This window comes from Notothenia coriiceps, unplaced genomic scaffold, assembly GCF_000735185.1.
Source record: "Notothenia coriiceps isolate Sejong01 unplaced genomic scaffold, NC01 NC01_scaffold00028133, whole genome shotgun sequence".
Lineage (NCBI taxonomy): Eukaryota > Metazoa > Chordata > Actinopteri > Perciformes > Nototheniidae > Notothenia > Notothenia coriiceps.
Window position 1 is genome coordinate 890,421 of NW_011360834.1, and position 19,653 is coordinate 910,073.

At 41.1% G+C, this 19,653-nt stretch overlaps 1 protein-coding gene and 1 long non-coding RNA gene across 3 annotated transcripts; one reads left to right on the forward strand and one right to left on the reverse strand.

Moving 5' to 3' along the window:
• The first annotated feature begins 3,294 nt into the window (after positions 1 to 3,294).
• On the forward strand, positions 3,295 to 6,468 carry LOC104957977 (uncharacterized). Its single transcript, XR_799719.1, has 2 exons — positions 3,295 to 3,603; positions 3,689 to 6,468. It is a non-coding gene; the product is annotated as an uncharacterized lncRNA (long non-coding RNA).
• Positions 6,469 to 6,523: 55 nt separating this feature from the next.
• On the reverse strand, positions 6,524 to 18,988 carry fhl1a (four and a half LIM domains 1a). 2 transcript variants are annotated; one of them, XM_010785654.1, is made up of 6 exons: positions 18,892 to 18,988; positions 10,103 to 10,287; positions 9,044 to 9,221; positions 8,265 to 8,434; positions 7,925 to 8,111; positions 6,524 to 7,282 (listed from the first exon to the last, which is right to left on the reverse strand). In XM_010785654.1, exons 2-6 carry the CDS (start codon positions 10,256 to 10,258, stop codon positions 7,128 to 7,130), a joined length of 846 nt encoding a protein of 281 aa, XP_010783956.1. In that variant the 5' UTR covers positions 10,259 to 10,287; positions 18,892 to 18,988; the 3' UTR covers positions 6,524 to 7,127. The 2 variants fall into 2 exon arrangements, with proteins under 2 accessions (XP_010783956.1, XP_010783955.1); XM_010785653.1 differs by lacking the exon at positions 18,892 to 18,988 and adding an exon at positions 12,662 to 12,781.
• Between the last annotated feature and the right edge of the window lie 665 nt (positions 18,989 to 19,653).

Sequence of the window (19,653 nt, forward strand, 5' to 3'; positions counted from 1 at the left end):
TTTAATTTCTGATCTCACTAGCACTTTGTCAAGGAAACAAACCTTTGCCAGTCATTAAGTTTTCATGATTCATAACATTCGCCTGTGTCATGTCTGCATGCTTTTGTGGCTGTTATCTGAGGCTACTGTAAATCTGTTGGTAGTTTGAACCTGATCGTAACTTCTGGTATTTCTCTTTAGCGCACCGTATGTTGTCTTGAAACGTTTGACCTGGCCTGTATAAAAGAGAGGAGCTTGAGTTTCATCTGGGCAGACTTTATATTTAAGGTTATATAGACTGTTAGTTCTCCACTGTATCATTTAAGGTCCCGCCGCTCCCCGTTTCTTTCCTGTCCCTCACTTAGTGTTTCAGCTCTCCCATTGGTTGTCTCAGATAGCCTTAAAGGTTATCTTTTATGCACAATCCTCTTCTTCATGTCTCTTCTACATCACATGTGTCCCCTCTTCTTGCCCATGTCTCTTCTACCATCAACATGTGTCCGCTCTTCTCCATGTCTCTTCTAACTTCACATGTGTCCCCTCTTCTTCATGTCTCTTCTACATCAACATGTGTCCCCTCTGTCTTCTGTCTTTCTACATAACTGTGTCCCCTCTTCTTCATGTCTCTTCTACATCAATCACCGTGTCCTCTTCTCATCCATGTTGTTTCTACACGCTCAACATGTTTCCCCTTTCTCCGATGTGTCTCTTGCTACATGCACATGTGTCCACCTCTTCTCCAACATCTCTTCTACCATCAACATGTGTCCTCTTCTTCATGTCTCTTCTATCAACATGTGTCCCTCTTCTTTCATGTCTCTTCTTCCATCACATGTGTCCCCTCTTCTTTCATGTCTCTTCTACATTCCCACCATGGGGGGTGTCCCTCTTCTTCATGTCTCTTTCTACATCACATGTGTCCCCTCTTCTCCATGTCTCTTCTACATAAACATGTGTCCCCTCTTCTCATGTCTCTTTCTACATTCACATGTGTCCCTCTTCTTCCATGTCTCTTCTTCATCACATGTGTCCCCTCTTCTTCATGCTCTTCTACATCAACACGTGTCCCCTCTTCTTCATGTCTCTTCTACATATCAACATGTGTCCCCTCTTCTTCATGTCTCTTCTACATCAACATGGTCCCCTCTTCTTCATGTCTCTTCTACATCAACACCGTGTCCCTCTTTCTTCATGTTCTTTCTACATCAACATGTGGCCCCTCGTGGAAAGAGCTCTGAAAGTTCAGAACAAAGTTCTCTCTCTTTTGATCCTTTCATAAAAACCTGTCTGAAATGAAGCTGATCAGATTTTGGCCACTTTATGATGTCATAACGTGTTTTGTCTTGTGTAACATTAGCAATCAGCAACCAAGGTACCCTCCCCCTTATCACCTGAATCTCCTCCTAGAGCACATTGGGTTATTTTCACCCAAATCTCTCTCAGAGGGGCGTGGGGAGGGGCTCCTTATTTTCATCTAAAGTAACAGCAGAGAAATCAGCCAGTTTGGAAAACAGGGCTGAAACAGAGGGGATATATGGGTTAATGCTGCAATGTCCTGTTTGGGGTTTTCAGCCCAATCAGAGACAGGCTCTGGATATATCTGAGAACTGTGATATATGATGAAAGACAGTATAATAATAGGAGACTTTAAGGTTAATATGACTGTTCTCATTTAAGGTCCCGCCCTCCCCGGTCTCCCCTATGCAGTCTCACTTAGTGTTCAGCTGCTCCCATTGGTTATCTCAGAGAGCCTTAATATAATAAATACTCGTCCTCCTCTCTTACCCTCTCCTCCCTCAGCTGCATAGATGCAGCCGTCAGACAGGCTTGTTTCCTGAGGGCAGTGAACTCATCACTCAGGCAGCGAATCACAGGCTCCAGCAGCGTCTCTGTCTTTATCTTCAGATGGCAGATCACATCCAGAGCCTCCATCCGGCCCCGGAGACCCCGACCCTCCTCCAGCTTCAACCTGCAGCAGAGAAGAGGTGCTGACACTTCTGCAACAAATCATCAATGTGCAATACATACACATTTATATTATTAATGTCTCAACACCGTGATATGTTACTTATGTCTCTTGCTGCTGCTCATTGTTAGCCATTGATGTGTTACTAATGTGGGTTCTTCTTCTCTCTATTTAATAATAGACCTGGCTGCTAAATCCTTAGAACTGTTACAAGGTTTGTATTTTGTAACTTGCTGCTGTTAAATACCAACGGTCATACTTGTCAACCCTCCCGATTTTCGCGGGAGACTCCCGATTTCATTGCCCTCTCCCGGTTTCCTCCCGGGGTCATATTTCTCCCGCATTTCTCCCGATTTCTGACAAAATCAGATTTACACACGACTTTTTCCACTCGGACTTTAATACAGCTACACCATTGTTTGGTTTCCATGGTAACACGTCTCTTTAGTAGCACGCGCAACTCAAAGTCTGAGAGGGTGAGGCAGATATTCACAGAAAACAGAACAAGAATCGACAACAACTCTACTCTCTGCTCACTCCTTTCCTGTAAAATGCAGGTCCAGTCCACACATATGCTCCATCAAGGACGGTACTACAGGCCGCAAGGCAGTGCACTTACAACTACAATAAGCATGTTAATGTTAATCTAACAGCTCCGGCGATCCACTAGCACCCCCCCCCCGATTTCTGAGGGCAAGTATGGCTTGGGTCCTTGTACTCGGAGTCGGGCTAACGTCCAGGTGATACTTGAGGCTTGATGTGCTGCGGTGATATGCGAATTCCTTTTTGCATAATTTGCATACAACCGTGCTCTTATCGACGCTTCCATCCGTCCGTTTTTAAAACCAAATTTCCCATCCACGGGGCCAACCAAAGCGGTCTCATCAGCTTCTTCGTTCATGTTTGACTATTGTTCACTGTGGTTTGTTGTTGTCTGAAGTCATGAACGGTAGTTGGTATGCCTGAAACTCATCCAGTGAGAAACGTTCCGCAGGGCAAAAATAAGTGCGATTAAAACTGAGACTGCCAAGGCACACNAACGTTAGTTGGTGCTCCAGTATAATCGGTACGCCTGAAACTCATCCAGTGAGAAACGTTCCGCAGGGCAAAAATAAGTGCGATTAAAATGCGTAAATTTTTTTAACGCGTTCATGTTTGTGTAATTAATTAATCTTAATTAACGCGTTAAAGTCCCGGCCCTAGTAATTAGTTGAAGTTCAGTGGAATATGATTTTGTCCGATTGACTCGGCTATTCCAGCCCTATCTTTTATTCGACTGGATTTCTTTCTGCTAACTTAAAGCTGAGCTGCTGTGATAAATCTCATGAACCTTCTGAAACTCTTTTCTATCCCTCTCCTCTCCAGTCCCGTTCCTAAGGGCCGCCTGGTGGAGGGCTCGGAGTTCCTGAATGAGCAGGACTCCGCCAAGGTGGGCTTAGTCTCCGGTCTGAACGGTAAATCCAACCCGTGGAGCTTCGAGGAGCTCAACGACCTCAACGTCCACTCCAAGACTCGGCCCCTGATCCAGGCGGAGGACTGTAAGCAGGTCCTGATCAGCTGTGACGGGAGCTCGGACGGGACCAGGGTGGCCTTCGAGGACAAGGGGACCCCCGTCAACCCCCTGCATTCCTCTAACCAACCAATAGAAGCCCTGTCAGGTGAGGAGTCACACACACCTGTTGGGAATGTTCACTCTTTGATGAACTCTTCCTAAAGTAATCACTTCCTCCCGTGTCTCCGCAGAGATTTGATGCTGCCGCCATCGCTGAGACGCCTCTCTCTGTTGCACTCGTAAAGTCCCTGTCCAGCTGAGCTCCTTCAAAAAAAAAAGTTCCAAACGGCTTCCTCCTCTCTCTCTCCTCCTCCTCTTCCAGAGCGAGGAGCACAAGGAGAAGCGGAAAGACCACCCCAAGTGCTACATTTGCACCCCACATTATGAGGAAACAAATATATTCAAATGATATATATATATTCAAAGAAAACAACGTTATGCTTCAGGGAAATTCCATATATTCCTTCAACGTGCTCGCTTCAGGTGTCTTTCCTCTTCCTCTTGTGTTTAGTTCTCAAAGGTTTTTTTTATGTTGTGTCTAAATTTGATGTTTTTTTTAAGAGTTTTGTCTTTGTCAGGGGTGCATTTGTTGTAATTTATTAATTTTGGCTTTGTTGTTATTGTAATTATTACCTATGTTTAGTCTTGTTGTTCTTTTCTCTTGTGTGAGAATATTCCAGGACACATGCACACTCGGCTGCGTGAACTGAACAGAGTGACTTAAAGGAGGAAAGGCTCCAACGTTCTGTTCTGTCGGGGGTTTGGTGGGGAAAGCGTCCCAGGTTTCACGTGTGATTCGGCTAAATTTACTTGACCGGCTGCTCTTTGCAGGATCCAATATGGCCTTAATATTTCCTCAACTACTAATTTTGAATTGTGAATATACTAAATTGCTTGCGCTGAAGCTCATTCATGCACAGTTAACTCTGTCACGTGCTTACACTTGAAAGTGTTCATACTTCATTTTGCCCCATTGCCCTGTCTCCCGGTGTGTTTCCTTATTTGGCCACTAGGCGGCGCCTGGAGCTCCATCTGTTACATTTGAAGCTGAATAGTGTTGAGGTTCACTCACAGCACTGTAGTGAATTTGGTTGTTTGTTCAGTGAAGTTTCTGCAGTTTGTTTCTCATTTAGGCTTCGTTAAGGTTTTGTTAATTTTTACATATGTACATAGAATTTATGTTTACGAGCGACATCATTGTACATCAGATATGAGTTGCATCACATTGTAGTCTCATCTCCTGCTTGAATACCCATAACTGCAACATACTATCTTAGCAGTGGAAGTCCATTAGTTTCATTCATGGCTACCTCTGAGCTTCTTCAGGTGGTTTGTGTTCGTTACTGAATTGAACCTTGAATATTTGCCTGAAACTACAAATCAGGTTTTTCAATGATCTGGTTCTAACTTGAGCTTTTCCAACACATCCACCCACGGTGAGTCTTCTTCACCATTTACATTTATTTCTCCTTTTTCAACCAACTTTTTGAAATTCCCAAAACACCAGCTGCTACATCTGACACAATGCATTTCAATTCTTTTTTATAATATAATTTGGCCGTTTGTTTATATATAAAAATACATTTCTACATATATTTAAGTGTTATTGTGTTGTGTATATAATCAGTATTAGGCAGATGGAGCCATGTGTAGGATGAGGTGGCGTCGGGATGTGGATAATTGAAGTCTCTGTTTGTGTGCTTTACGTTTCTGTTGGACTCGTGCCCTGTGACGGGATGTCAGTTTACGTTTGGGCAGCCTGGATAAACGTACATAAAGCCCGCTTCCACATGAGCTCTGGAAAAAACAAGGGGCCAAGTAGGGACCCACTATATTTTCCTTAAAATATAGCGTTTGTTTATGTGTGTATGTGTTAGCGCTTTAAGCCCCAACTCTGATTCTGAACTTTGCCTCACGGAGACTAAACACATTTTGATGGTCAGTTGTTACAGCCCTTAGCGGCATGTCTGACCCAGGATCAGTCGTGGCCCGGCCTCTTCATGATACTTTTAATGTCATCACAATGTGTTTTATATGATGTTAAAGGACGTGGGGATGGATAGTTCTAGTGTAGGCATATCAGCTCAGGTCTTAACTAATCCTTGTAGTAGCAGAACATGACGTGGGTCAGACATGTTTTCTGTCTCTTCTGGATTGTTCATGAACTGTAATGAAATCTTGAAAGTCCCTATGCTTGAACAGTCCAAGCACGAGGTTTGGAGGACCTTTTATCGTTGCCTTGTTCTCTGCTGGCTAACTCAAATCTCTTTGTACATAAGGACTATGGGCTTTAGATCTTAGCTTTGATTAATAAGCTCAAAGAATGTAACGGACTCCATAAACCGTCCTTCATCATTTACCATGTCTCTCAGAGCTTTTTGGCTTTCATCTATTACTCGTTTAAAAAAACACGAGACTCTTTGCACTGTCACAAATGACTGGCTATGTTTAGAGAATGGTAACTGAGGAGTAGCTTTACTGTTCAGACTCGTAGGAGATATTCTGGAAGAAAAGAGAACGTCATTTGTGGATTCCCAGATGTTTTAGAAGTCTCATCTCCAAACCTTTCCTACCCCTCTAGTCCCATGTAGCATCTGTCGGGGGGGGGGGGGGCTGTTGCAGCTGCTTCTTAAACACATATTTCGTCTACTCCAGGTCCTGCTGCATCTCTGAGGGCTCGAGTACAGAGCCGACTGCTTTAAGTCCTCAACGTTTTCTTTAACAATAGGATAGAACGGTGCCTTAGATTGAGATTTAGTATTTTTATTGTATCACAGTTAACTAAGAAAGCTTGCCCTTACCTCGGCCTCGACAATCAGTCTCCCCACCCAGGGCGACTTTGTGAATATGAATATTTCTCTGAAAGATTTACTAACAAAGCCCTGTCCAAGTAAGATTTGTACTGTAAATATATCTAAAAGTGTACTGAGATGATACAAACTGTTAAAACAAATAAAGTCTTGCAAAAATATTCCTTTGCCATGTTCTTTTATGTCTTTCTGAAAGAAATAAGAGACTTCACATCATTTTTTCCTTTTATTCTTGTTTAACATTTAACATTTCAGTCAAAGTCTTGAATACACAAGCTGTTTATATTTCAGCATAAAACTCAAAGACCTCATTTTAGATTTGGTTTCTTCTGATAATCCATTGGAAGATACATGTAACAGATTATCAATCAAAGCTGGTATGTATGAGCAGCGTTATGCATGTCAAAGCATATTATTCTCTCTGAAATATTCCAGTAAGGCATGTGAAAAAGCTTTTGTCTCATAAAACTACACAGAATCCTGGATTAGATTAGACTAATAGTGCACATCACAATCCCACAAAAGAAACTCTGTTGCCATGTTAGTGTCCAACACTGAAACAAGTTGCATAATGTATGAGTAGATAAATGACTCAAGCTAGTGCATAATTAGTTGAAATAACCTTTATCGTCTGCCAACCTCATAAAGAGAAGTTTCACCAATTTGACATTTGTTTGCTAAATCACAAACAGAATAACATTTATGTTCGTTTGAGGCCGTAATAGCCTGTCAACAAAAAGGTTATATTTCTGCTAATTAACTAAATGTCTAAATGTCAGTGTTGGCGCCACTCCACTTTAAACACGACCCTCTGTGCAGCTCACACCTTCTTGGCACAGTCGGGGCAGTGGATTTGCTCTCCGTTGATCACAAAGCGCTTGTTGGCCAGCGAGAGGCAGCACTTCTTGCAGTTGAAGCAGTACTCGTGCCAAGAGAATCCCTCATAGTTCACCACGTTGGTGCCGTGGCCGAACCCTGCGGAGAGCGGAGGACAGCCGTCAGTCAGCAGTGTGAGACAGGTGATCATGCTTCACACACAGTTCTCTTTAAAACATTCCTATCATTTGTATTAAGGTACAGCTTGGGCTTAGGTAATGAGAACATTGGGTTTTCCGGAAATTAATTTGGATGGTGTTGCTGTCTGCTGCATTTGACTTGTATAGGAATAATTCAGAATGACCAGTATGATGGCTGGCATCATTTATCTTAAAGGCTAAACTGGGCTAAATAAATAATATACCAGGGTTTAAAGGAGCAGGAAAAATGGATTAAAGGGGAAATACTATTTCTTTATTCAGCTGGTCTGTAACACCTCACATTTTTCAGAACCATTCATGTAATGTTTGTACTTATAAGAAAGACATTTGAATATCTCTTTATTTAACCAAGTAAATATTGATTAATTAGCATATTATTATTATTATTATTATTTCAATATAAATAATATTTGGGCTTTGGAGCTGATCCAAATAAATATGTCTTATGGCCAGTGGGTTGTAATCTGTCAGAGGCCATTATAGTTGTACAGAAAGAAAGTAAAATGCGCTACAAAATTATTTCCCAGTATACCCACAATGCATTGATTCTAATAAAAACATCTGCTCATGCTTCCCTGACCTGTGATTGGGTTTTTGCATCCATGGCACTTCTTGGCCACATCAGTCTTGAAACAGTCCACGCAGTAGACGTCGTTCTCGTGGGAAGTGAAGCGAGCTCCAGCCAGACCTTTGTGGCAGGTTTTGCACACGAAACACTCCGAGTGCCAGGGCTGGTCCTGGTAGCTGATCCCTCCAGAGGTGATGGGCTGAGAGAGGGAGGGAGAGAGAGAGAGAGAGAGAGGAACATCTTAAACCCTACAGAGGTGGAAAATCATTCCCGCTGCTGAAAGTGAACGGTCAGCACCACAGTTTAATTGATATAGACTTAGCACTATGGATGATATGATATGTGGTTGTACCTGCTTGCAGTGGAAACACTTCTTGGCAAACTTCTTGTCGTGGCAGGGAGCGCAGTAGATGTCTTCCCCTTTGGTCAGGAAGCTCTGCGTGCGGATGGGCTGCTTGCATTCAAAGCAGGTGAAGCATTCCTCGTGCCACATCTTGTTCTTGTACTCCACATTCTGGGATCCTGAGGCACAGAGATCAAGAAGCATTGTTATGGTTTCAAAAATTAAAAGTAAAAAACAGTCCACTCTGTCTGACAGTGAGTGGATTCTTTGGGATCCCCGAAGAGAGGTTGAAAAAGAGGTAAAGTACAGCTAGATTGAGTTTAAAAGCAGGTTAAATCCTTGGTAAGAAAGTGTTGCACACATTTAATAAGCCTTTTCTTTCATTAAAGCCTCTTCTTTAAATGTTTTTTCAAATGTTACTTATCTCTCTGTTATATGAAATAGTTGTTACTAGAGAAAATCACCTTATGGGTTATTTATAAAGAACATACTCATACATCTACTTCATCAGTGTTGCGCAGAAGTGTTTCAATCAGGTACAAATGAAAGTGTTGGGCAACCTGAACAATAATTATCATAATGTTTTATTCAAACATCCTGATTGGCAATCATCACATTTTCCAACCGTGCCCGACCCACTTCAAACCGGAAAGAAAAGCACAGATACAAAATACACAAATACAAAAGTGTCTCGAGCAAAACAATAACGGTTCTCACTTAGCTCATTGACGACCACATCTTTTATAGTAGGAAAAAATTAGTTTTTAAAGTAAGAATAGTGAACCCACCTGGCAGGACCACCTTGTAGCAGGCCTGGCACCGGTTGCCATCCTCCCGGGAGCCACACTTGCCGCACATTATCTTGCCATCGTCCCGGGCGTTGAACGGCTCGCTGGCCAGCGGCTTGGAGCACTTGACACAGCGGAAACAGTCCTCATGCCAGTGACGGTTCTTATGGTGCAGCTCCTGAAACACAGAGGGTGTTAGGAGAGGTCTCTCACCTTGTCCTCATGCAGACCTCATTAAAGTTTCATCATGGAGAGTGAGGCTCAGGGCAGGTTACAGAACGAGCCAATGAGACAGACGTGAGCCAAGAAGGAGTTAGGAGATTTAGATGCTAGAAATTCAATATAAAGAATTGAAACCTTACTGGTGGTATATTTTTCACACATTCAGCTCCCTGTGACTGAGTGGTGACTTTAATTTGGAAGCAACCACCACTACTGAATGACGGACAAGTTTAATTAGAGCTTGAGACTGGATGCTCTCTGAACAGATATAGACAGATATATCATCCCTTTTTTTATGTTTTTGTATTAATGTAATAACATTCATAGTAGACATCTAAAAAATTCAGGGTGGATATTACTTTTTCACAGAAGACATTTTAAAATGTTACGGTAGAAAAGGCAAAAAGTGTGAAAAAAAATGATGCCTGAATTCTGTTGAAAGGGCCTATGAGCAGACAGCAAATCAACTCAATTGATCTTGGCCAACATCTCAGTTTCAGATGGTTTTTTATCTATAAAAGCTGAAAACATTATCTTAAACTAGTAGAAAACGATTTTAGAAAATGATTTGTGATAAGTAAAAAGACTGATGAGAAACTAAAAAGACATGTAACGTATGCATATTGTACAAATAAAATAAAAATTGTAGCTAGCTTATAATCGGCTGCATTATTTATTATTATTTTTTTAAATGTGTCCAATTCTGTTTATTATATTTTAAAAGACATATGTCTGAGCAGAACAATGCGGCCATTTTCTGTTTATTTAAATGTTTTGATTGTATCTTCTCTTTTACTCATTCATTATTTCTCTGTCACTCAGACACTGTGTTTTCACCTTGGAGTCAGCGCCGATGGGGCGTTTGCACTCTGCGCAGGTGTTGGCGCAGAGCTTATCGAAGCACTTGGTGCACACGTGCTTTTCGTCCTTCTTCACATATTTCTTCCCGTGCAGGTTGTCCCGGCAGTAGTAGCAGTCGAAGCGATCAGTCATGGTGGAGGTGAGATAACTCCTGGGACCTCCTGAAAAACACGAGACATTATCAGACTCTAAACATCCCTACATGGCAGAAAGTCACCAGATGGGGACACTGTTGCCTTTTCTATCATCCTCGTGACTCTGAAAAAATGCAATTAATACATTTATTTATATACAACACCACAATAGTTGATTAAAAGGGCTTTACAGAAATAAATAACAACAGAAATGGGGAACATGAATCAGCATTTAATGACTAAAGCAGCAAACTCACGCCCCAGTCTGTTACAGTAAATCTGACCTCTAAATGCAAAACAAATCTATGCATAACTTGGAAAAAATACATTTCACATGTGTCTCCTTGAACATTTAAAAGACACATTGAGCTCTTAACAGAAGCATTCCAGACTGATGAGAGAAGTGAGAGTGATGTTAGAAAATGCAGCCCACAGATGGCTGTGTGCTTTCCAGCCTGCAAACTTTTTATCAAGCTCTCACTGAAAGACTTAGGTCATATTTTTAGATCGTCTGGCTCATTCCATTTCCCTCCCAATCTCATACCCCCACTTCACTTTGGGTTGTATTTTGTCCAGGTCATTATATAAGCTTTCAGTGTAAACAACATGTTGTTTCTTCATTTATCAACATTCCTATATTCCCATCACAGCCTGCATCCCCTGAGAGCAGACTGAGTGGTTTCCTGAAAAAACAGTGCGTAATGTGGAGTGTGTGGAAGCTGTATCAGTGTGTGACCTTTACATTGATTTATACCATGTTAATCCAGGAAACACAAATGGAGGAAACAATGGGAGGAATGGCATTTTTTTTGTTTTAGTAACCATAGGAACAAGGACAATATTTATGAAAGGCGTCTGCAGCTAAGTGGGACGTGGTAAACAGCCGTGTGAAGGAGAGGGGCCTCCTGCAGTGAGGTATGTGCCCCTGGTGTGTGTGGATTGCGAGATGAGAGAGGGGTGTGTGTGGATTGAGGGATGAGAGAGGGGTCTCTATCTGCAGCTGTGCTCCAGGGATAAAGACCGGACTGAGCACTGAGCCCCTCACTCCGCCCACACTCACCTACTGGTGGCATCTCATGGCATTGAAACCCTCCCAGTCAAACACTGTTGAATTACACACACAATGCTGGGGTCTCATTACTGAGCCGAGCCAGACCTATTTTGGAGCGGGACCCTCTATTTACAGCGCTTTAACCTTCCAGAGGGGACAAATGGAGAGGGATGCAGAGTGATGACCACTGGGAGTGTGGAGCTATTGTGGCGCCATTTGAAACACGTCCAGTAATCTTTTGTTACAAACAGTGTGACAGCTGCCCCCTGTCAAACAGCCATGGTATGTTCCGACCCTCAGCCGCGGAGGGGAGCGAAGTGAACCACTGCGGTTCCTTTGGAGAGCAGGAAAGGTCAATGTGAGACCAGATTGAGGGGTGAGTCAGCGTGTTGGGAGATGATCAGAGGCAGGGCGACCCAGACACGATATCAGCCAAATCAAAAGCTACACTGTCAAAATGTTCTGTTCTCTCTTGACTCCTTCTTATCAGGTCATTTTATAATATATAGCTCTCATAATGCTTTGGAGATTTACAAAATCACTGTCACTGCAAAACAATGCAAACTCTGGAACAGCCTGTTCTCCAACATACATCAATAAATTAATGAAATGGAAGAGTGCTCCATATGTAAACACACAGATTTCTACGACATGATGAAACCAACATAAAACAAAAAAACTTGTTAACAAAAATGTAATCATAAACCCATGAGATCACATCTAAAAAAGCACACAATGTGGTTTAATTTTGGATAAACAGTTCTCTCCAACAAGGAAAAACAAGTTTCAGATTTTAGACTTGGACATTCGAATGTTAGCTGTTAGTTTTGCTTCAAGATGTTGTTTGAACATGCCACACATCAACAAGAGATGGACCTTTAAACTTGGATCATATTGTTTAAGATTGTTACACATTTCAATGAGTCCTGTGTTGCATAAGGACATCATAAACACACAATCCTCAAATCCTTATCTGGTGACAAGTCTTCAAATTAGCTGATTTAAGAAATTTAAGGACTTTGTTTTTTTTGATTGGTATATAGATTATTTTACTTTTTAGGTTAACTAAAACATTTAACGTCCACTGTCACTAATCTGAAAACAACGCTATTTTTCTTTTATGAAGTTATAAAAAATAGTTGTTATACAAGACAGTTATCTTGTGAAATATCGTGTTAAAAAAGCTTTTACAGGTTCAGTTTGAGTCTTGGGCAATTTTTCACAAACTTCACAGGGAAAAAACGCCAATAACAGCACGTTTTTTGTATTTTGCCACTGATTACTGATAACATATTAAATAACTTAATGTATCATCAACAGTTTGCACCAGCCATTTTTATGTGAAGTTACCTGAGTGTCTGAAAGCCATGATGCCGGTCGGGAGGAGGAGAAGAAGAAGAAATGAAAAGAGACAACAGGAGGAGACGGTAGCATCCACAGAGGGTCACTCCCAAAGACCACAGCCTGGTTCAGTTATGGGGGGCTGTATATACCCCTCTGTGACCCGCACACACCCCTGAGATCACGTCCAAATCCAACCCTAACCCTTAACCCACACTCCTTTTTAGGGTATGGATTAGAGAATAGGGCCGATGAGGGACAGTATGAGGGGATAGATTAGGTGATAGAGACTGGAATCCACTGCTGTAACATCAGAAGGTACAAAATAAAAAAAGGGTTTTGAATGATCGCCCTGAGGGATCACAGATACTCCCACTGCCCCGACATAAAAAGTTTTGTTAGAGTGCTCAGGACATGTACACATGACATGCTGGATCACTTAACATCATAACTGAAAGGGATGACTCACAGGGACGAGATGATATAAATGACTGAGCTGAGGAGAGACAAAGAGTGTCATATGAGTATGTCTTCTTATCTTCTCTCTTATATAAGTTATTCGTTTAGTATCCAGCGCTTCAACCAGCCCTTTTTAATGCATTTTATCTGAGTAAGTTAGTAGGAAAAGAAGAAGAAATAAAAAAGGAAATACAGGAGGAGATGGTAGCATCCAGAGGGTCAAACCCAGAGACCACGGCCTCGTTGAGAAAGAGTTTGTTCAAAACTAAACTGCGAAGTGAGGCGAAGTAGAATATCTTAGAATAGAGATGAATAAATACTGTCAGTGATTTCTTTCCTGTTTATCTTTTTGTGATTCTTGTTCCAAAAGGGAATATTTATTTTAAAGCTGCAGGAAACACCGGTTGCATTCCTGATCTCCTCTCTTAAAACGAATGCCCTCACTGAAGACATTCTTCCTCATCCAGAAGAAGAAGAAGAAGAAGAAGAAGAAAAAGAAGAAGAAGAAGAAGAAGATTTAATTTAATTTAATTTAATTTAATTTAATTAAAACAAAACAAAACAATCCTTCATCTTTTAAACTTTAAAATAATACGAAAAAAGCCCAGGCATTTTGATTGCATGTAAACCGGTAATAACTTGTTACTTGGCCAATTGGGCAGCAGAAACAAGTGCAAATTGTTTGATAACTTATTTACTCAAGCAGTGGATACAAAGCTTTGTAAGATTCATTCAAAGGTGTGTTCTGGTCGTTTCACGTCCAATAATCGCTCCTTTGAGCTCTGTTTTTGGTCTCTAGCAACTCCTGAGGAAAGTATCTCACTCTCTAGCAGAGCAGCTGAGAGCCTCAGTATGTTATCCAGCTGGTCTGTAACTGTGTCAGTCTGCTGTTCGGTGCCGAGCAGGCTGTGGACTGTGAGTTCTACAGATGGTCTGTAGTGTGAGAGTGAACCAACACCGTACATTTGTGGGCTGGAAAACCAAAACAAATGAGCTGAAAATAGCAACAAAAACTCCCTGCGGAGAACTGGGTGTTCACTTTCTGTAGGGTCATCAACACCTTTAACATTACATGTAGTCATGGATTTGTATCTAGCTGCTTCACGTAAGTATTACCATTTGTATCACTGCCAACCCACTATTCTGATATAACCCATCATCATCTTTTCTGCTTCGAGCAGATGCTCCACAGATGGCACTTTACTCTGATTGGTTTGGGCCTTCAGCGTCAGACGAGCTTAAATACAGAAATGTTGGATCATGATGGGAATGAGAGGAGACTGAGAGCCACCAGAGACCAGAGTAACTCTTAACTATATCAAATAAACCTCTTCATGTATCAGATACAAAACCAATCAATGCAGTCTGTGTGACTGTGTGCTTGGCCTTAGAAAGGGCATCTGCTTGTAATTACATTATATTTGATTTGGTCCATTACCATGGAGCCCAGCATGGCGTTTGTCCTTTTTCTAATCTGTCACCCAATTACTCTAAAGCCATAAAGACTAATGAATGAGCAGGAAGGCGCCAAGACTCCCGGCCTACCAAACCTCTTCCAGTAGTGGGTCGGCTCTCTGATACAGCAGGACATCTGTTCCTCCTCCTCTAATGTTTCACACTCCTGTTATTTTCTTAATCCCCAGCCAGACACTTTGTCTGTTCTTTCCCTTCATTTCACATCTCTCAGTCATGGCATCGTGCATTTCTCTTTGATTATGTAACTTGCATAAGAAAGTGTAGATCTTACTTCTATATATTATTGAGCAACAGTATTCAAAAAAAGAAAGCACATTTAGCCGGATGTGAACAAAGAAGAAGGAAGTAAGTTTGTGAACTTGCAGAAAGAACTTTGTGAGCACAGTGGATAACTCAAAAATACATATATATTCAAGAAAAATACATATTACATATTTGGTATGAACATATTGTGTAATGCTTCAATGGCAAGTTATTTTGGAAGTGGGGTAATGTGAGGGGACACACATTACTGTACCACACCGGCAGTATAAATATAATGTATTATAACCATCACATTTGGAAAATTGAGCACAGTCAAATGAATCTGTCTTAGTCAAGTTTTCTCATTCTGCATTCAATTGCCATTTTAATAATCAAGAAACACATTTAAAATAAAGTCCAACGTAGGACAAATGCCTATAGTAAACAACTGTTGTTTAGATGCTGTTAGGAGAGCTTTTATGCTGAAGCGCTGTCTATCTGTCTTCTTCCTGCTTTGAGTTTCCTGACAGCGCTCTCATATGAAGTGGTGTCAGTCTCATCTGCTAGCTGCTGTCCTGATATGACTGGATTGCAGAGCACAAATCTACTCCTGCCACCTCCAAAGCCTGCTTTTAATAAAGTGGGACTAACTGCTGATCCTGTGGGACAATAAATAAAACTATAAATATATTCTCTACAAATAGAAAAATATAGCATGAAGGCTTAATCGCTTTCTATTTCACTAATGGAATCACTGCAATATGCTCAGAGCATATCATGAATGTTTTGGCTAGGTGTTGCCTCTTGGCTACAGGCCCATCACCCCTCAGAGAGGTTGTAGTTTGCTGGTACAGAGAAACAGGACATCTGGCATGTACTTCCTCAACCATCAAGTGCAAATCGCTCAGTGTGATAGGAACTCAAGCCCACACTCTGTTCACTGTTACCAATGGCAACAAAAAGGTTGTATCTGAGAGCTCGTCTCTCAACATGACCTCTCGCCCCCGGACATCCATGAGTCTCAGTCATCCTCCAAATCTCAGTCATCCTAGTTAGTGCGCAGACAGAGCGAGCCACACTATCATTGTCAGGGAAACAGTGACTCACTCACTCTCACACACACACACACACACACACACACACACACACACACACACACACACACACACACACACACACACACACACACACACACACACACACACACACACACACACAACATCAAGCCAACAGGACAGACGCACACTCTCATTTGTCCAAACACACACAGCTGTACTACAACACACACAAAAGGTCAGTGAGCGCAGCAGGCAGGGTGTGGCTGCAGGACCCAGACACATAGAGGGCAAATACGTGTGGACGAAAGGCCACAAGGGGGGCGCTATCATCACAGTAACACTCCTGTCTAGTGGATATGGCTAAGTGTTGCCAACACACACACATTCACATTCACATACAAACACACACACACACACACACACACACACACACACACACACACACACACACACACACACACACACACACACACACAGAAACACTTTCAGATAAAGCCTTCACTGTAGGCCAGCAAGCACTTGAGCTCTCGTCTCACATGACCCGAGCCTCTAGACACAGTGAGTCCTTTCTGCTGAGGTGAGGAGCAGCATTTTTAAGGAAGCTGTAGTAGTGACTTCCTTGAAGATACATACAAATCATCTGAAATCTTGTCTATCTCTATTTTGTCATTTCTGAGACATGTGATGTTCTGGCATCATGTTAATTTACATTTTAATATTCTATATGTAAATGTTCACAATAAGAGACTATTTTTTTCCCACACAAGCAGCTCTCAGTAGCTAATCCAAGCCGATTTCTGTTATCCCCTTAACTTAAGGGTACTTTTACTTTACAGGAGTTTATTTGAAGACTGTACTTTTATTTCAGAGGCAAATATTTGTTGCACTCTCTTTAGCGATCTGAACAAGCTATAATAACAGTTAGTTACTAAAAGCTTTGCAGAATAATTGAATAACCAACATATGATCAGCTTCTAAAATGTGATGAGTCTTCATGTATGTAAAACTTTTCTGGCAGATGAAATACTTCTTTTTGAAATACTATAATATGAGTTTACTTTTGAATAATGTGTTTGTTCAACAACAACAAAAAGGACACACTCTACTTTAATGCTACAATAAGAGGCTACTCCGTTTACTTTGAATGAAGAAATATAGAAAGTAAACATTAACTGTGTTATTAATAAATCCCCATCTGACTCTTGTAGCCCTGCATGAAATCCTGAACACATTAGCTTCTTCTCTTCTGAAAATCGTACAGTCTTTTCATTTCCTCTTATCGTGGCTTTTGCTCTCGCCTCTTGTCTTTCTTTCTGTTTTATTTGAAAGTAAGAATGTTCAATTCAGCTGAGGCTCTGAGCTGAAGAGAGGAGAGGAAGAGGAAAGCAGCGCAAGACAAGAAGTTCAACATCCACAAGAGAGATGATTGCCTCCACTCAGCCAACACAGACAAACAAGCAGCGTTGCCTATTTAGGAGTATTGCACTGGTCTGCTGAGAGCGCTGTTTCATGTGTCTCATCAACTCGATCATCTGCTCTCAGACACACTCTCTCTCTTTTCTTTTTCTGTATGTTTCTCTGCTCCACTTGAAGAATAAAAGTCATGATGAAATGTCTCTGCCTGAATAATTTGAAGGCACTAAAGTTCCAAGTGTGGAAAATGTCCTCTTGCTGAATTCTACATATGAATGAACAATCTGTTATGGTGCTGCTGGACTGTTTGTATGCTTATTTTATATCAGACATTTATAATTAAAATACTTATTATATACAATTAGTAGTCCTAAAATTGATGTATAAACTGCAGCATAAAAATCCAAGCCCAAAAGAAAAAGCAGTCTTTTGAAGTTGAATGTGGGTTAATTTATTACTTGGTGAAGTTCAACGTTTTTATGGCTTTTGAAGGATGGTGAAGTCATACTTAAGCCATAAGGAGGTCCAGTGTGCCAGAGAAAAAGGAGCTAATCTCCAGGTCTCTTTAATGACATCATGCATTTGGTTTGGCAGCTGCCAAAAGCAGAAAGGGAGGAGACGGTGATTTAGGTTTCAACAGTTTCAAGCCACACATGATGGTGCCTTTGCGCTCTGCTGTTCATTATAGGGATGCCAGGAGTCCACCGACAGTATACAATAACAACATGTCCATTAATAATATCACAATGTCCTCATTGAGCTGGAGTACATCATATTGTTACGGTTTACAAATAGACATTATGTTATGTATGAGGGGTAATGAAAGTAGTATTCAGACCCTTAATGTCATATATTTAAATGTCATACATTCACAACTTCTATCTAAACTATTGTATTGTACCATAATTCTCAATGTAGGCTACTGCTATATGTAACCAATATCTTAATGGGTTTGATGACATTTTTTTAAAAGTTTTGGTTGTAACAGTGTAACATTTTATGAAGTATTCATAGTTTTGTTTCCAGAACTAGCCATTTAAAAGCTGTTAATACAGTTAAGAATAGATGTAAAGGAGCATAATTAGAAATTAGCATCAAATCATAAATAAATCTATTTATTCTGGCTATGAACAACATCGCTCTTATTTTAAAAGGATATAAATCACTGACTGATAGCTAAAATATAAACGTTTTTTTTTTTTTTTAAAGAAAAAAAAAAAGGTGTAAGTATGTTTCTCCAAAATATATGAACACGTGGGTGGAACTATAGAGATGCACGCAAATGGATAGTAACACATGTGCATTGACAAATACAGTTCATCACCTGTTAGGCAGCAAAACACTGTGCTCCAACTAAACTGAAGTGGACTGAAACATGTATTTGTGGACGCTCTGTTTGTAACTCAGGATGTAACTGATCTCAATTATATCGGAAATCTCCACCCGATGAGTTAAACGCAGCAATTACGCACTTGACATAACTAATCCTAAATGGACCGAATAGCCGGCTGGTGATAAACTTCCTCTGTCCTGTGAACAGAGCAGCTGTCTGATAACCTGCGTGAAACAGAGCTGTGGTTTTGGACTCACCTCTCCAGAGCGAACAGATGAGCGTCTCTCTCTGAAACAGCAGCAGCAGCTGTGTGTCCGGTGGCTTCAGCTCAAATGTAAAATCTGCGGAGGCAACGCAGCTTTAAAAGACAGAGGGAGCAAGAGAAAAACACTTCAGGACATGAGCCAAACCTCTGCAAGCTCTCATAAATAATGACCTCAACCAGGAATTTACAAGATCTCTTAGTAAAGTTCTCATTGGCACTCGAAGCAAACGGGATTCTAGAAAAAACAATTAAGTCATAACTTTTCTGCATCAACGAGCAGGCAGACTTAATAATGGCCTGTCTGTGTCAGAGCTAGGCTGATCTCCATTTATTATGTTTCATTGTTTTAATATGTAAACATTTCTGGTGTCTATTAAAGATGGTCTAACTTATTCACACGTTTGCCCTTCCTCACTCCTCTCCTTCTTTGGTAATGAAAAGAAGAATCAAGATGACTCAGTCTTAGCACCAAAGTAAATACATGCAGCCCTGTACACTTAACCCTCAAAGTTAAGCCATTACAATTACAAATAGATGATGACATGCCCAAAAAGTGATCCTCTAAACAGATGCCAGCTTTAATTTCAGCTGTCATTGAGACTAAACAGCTCTCAGAGCTCCATCCAAGGATCCAGAGGAAACATCTGACTCTAAGGTGAGAGGGAGGATTCGTTTGTTTGTAAAGTCAGCATGAAGAGATGAAGGGAAGGTTTAAGGTCAAGTCTGTAGTGTTTAAGGTGACCAGGCTCTTATA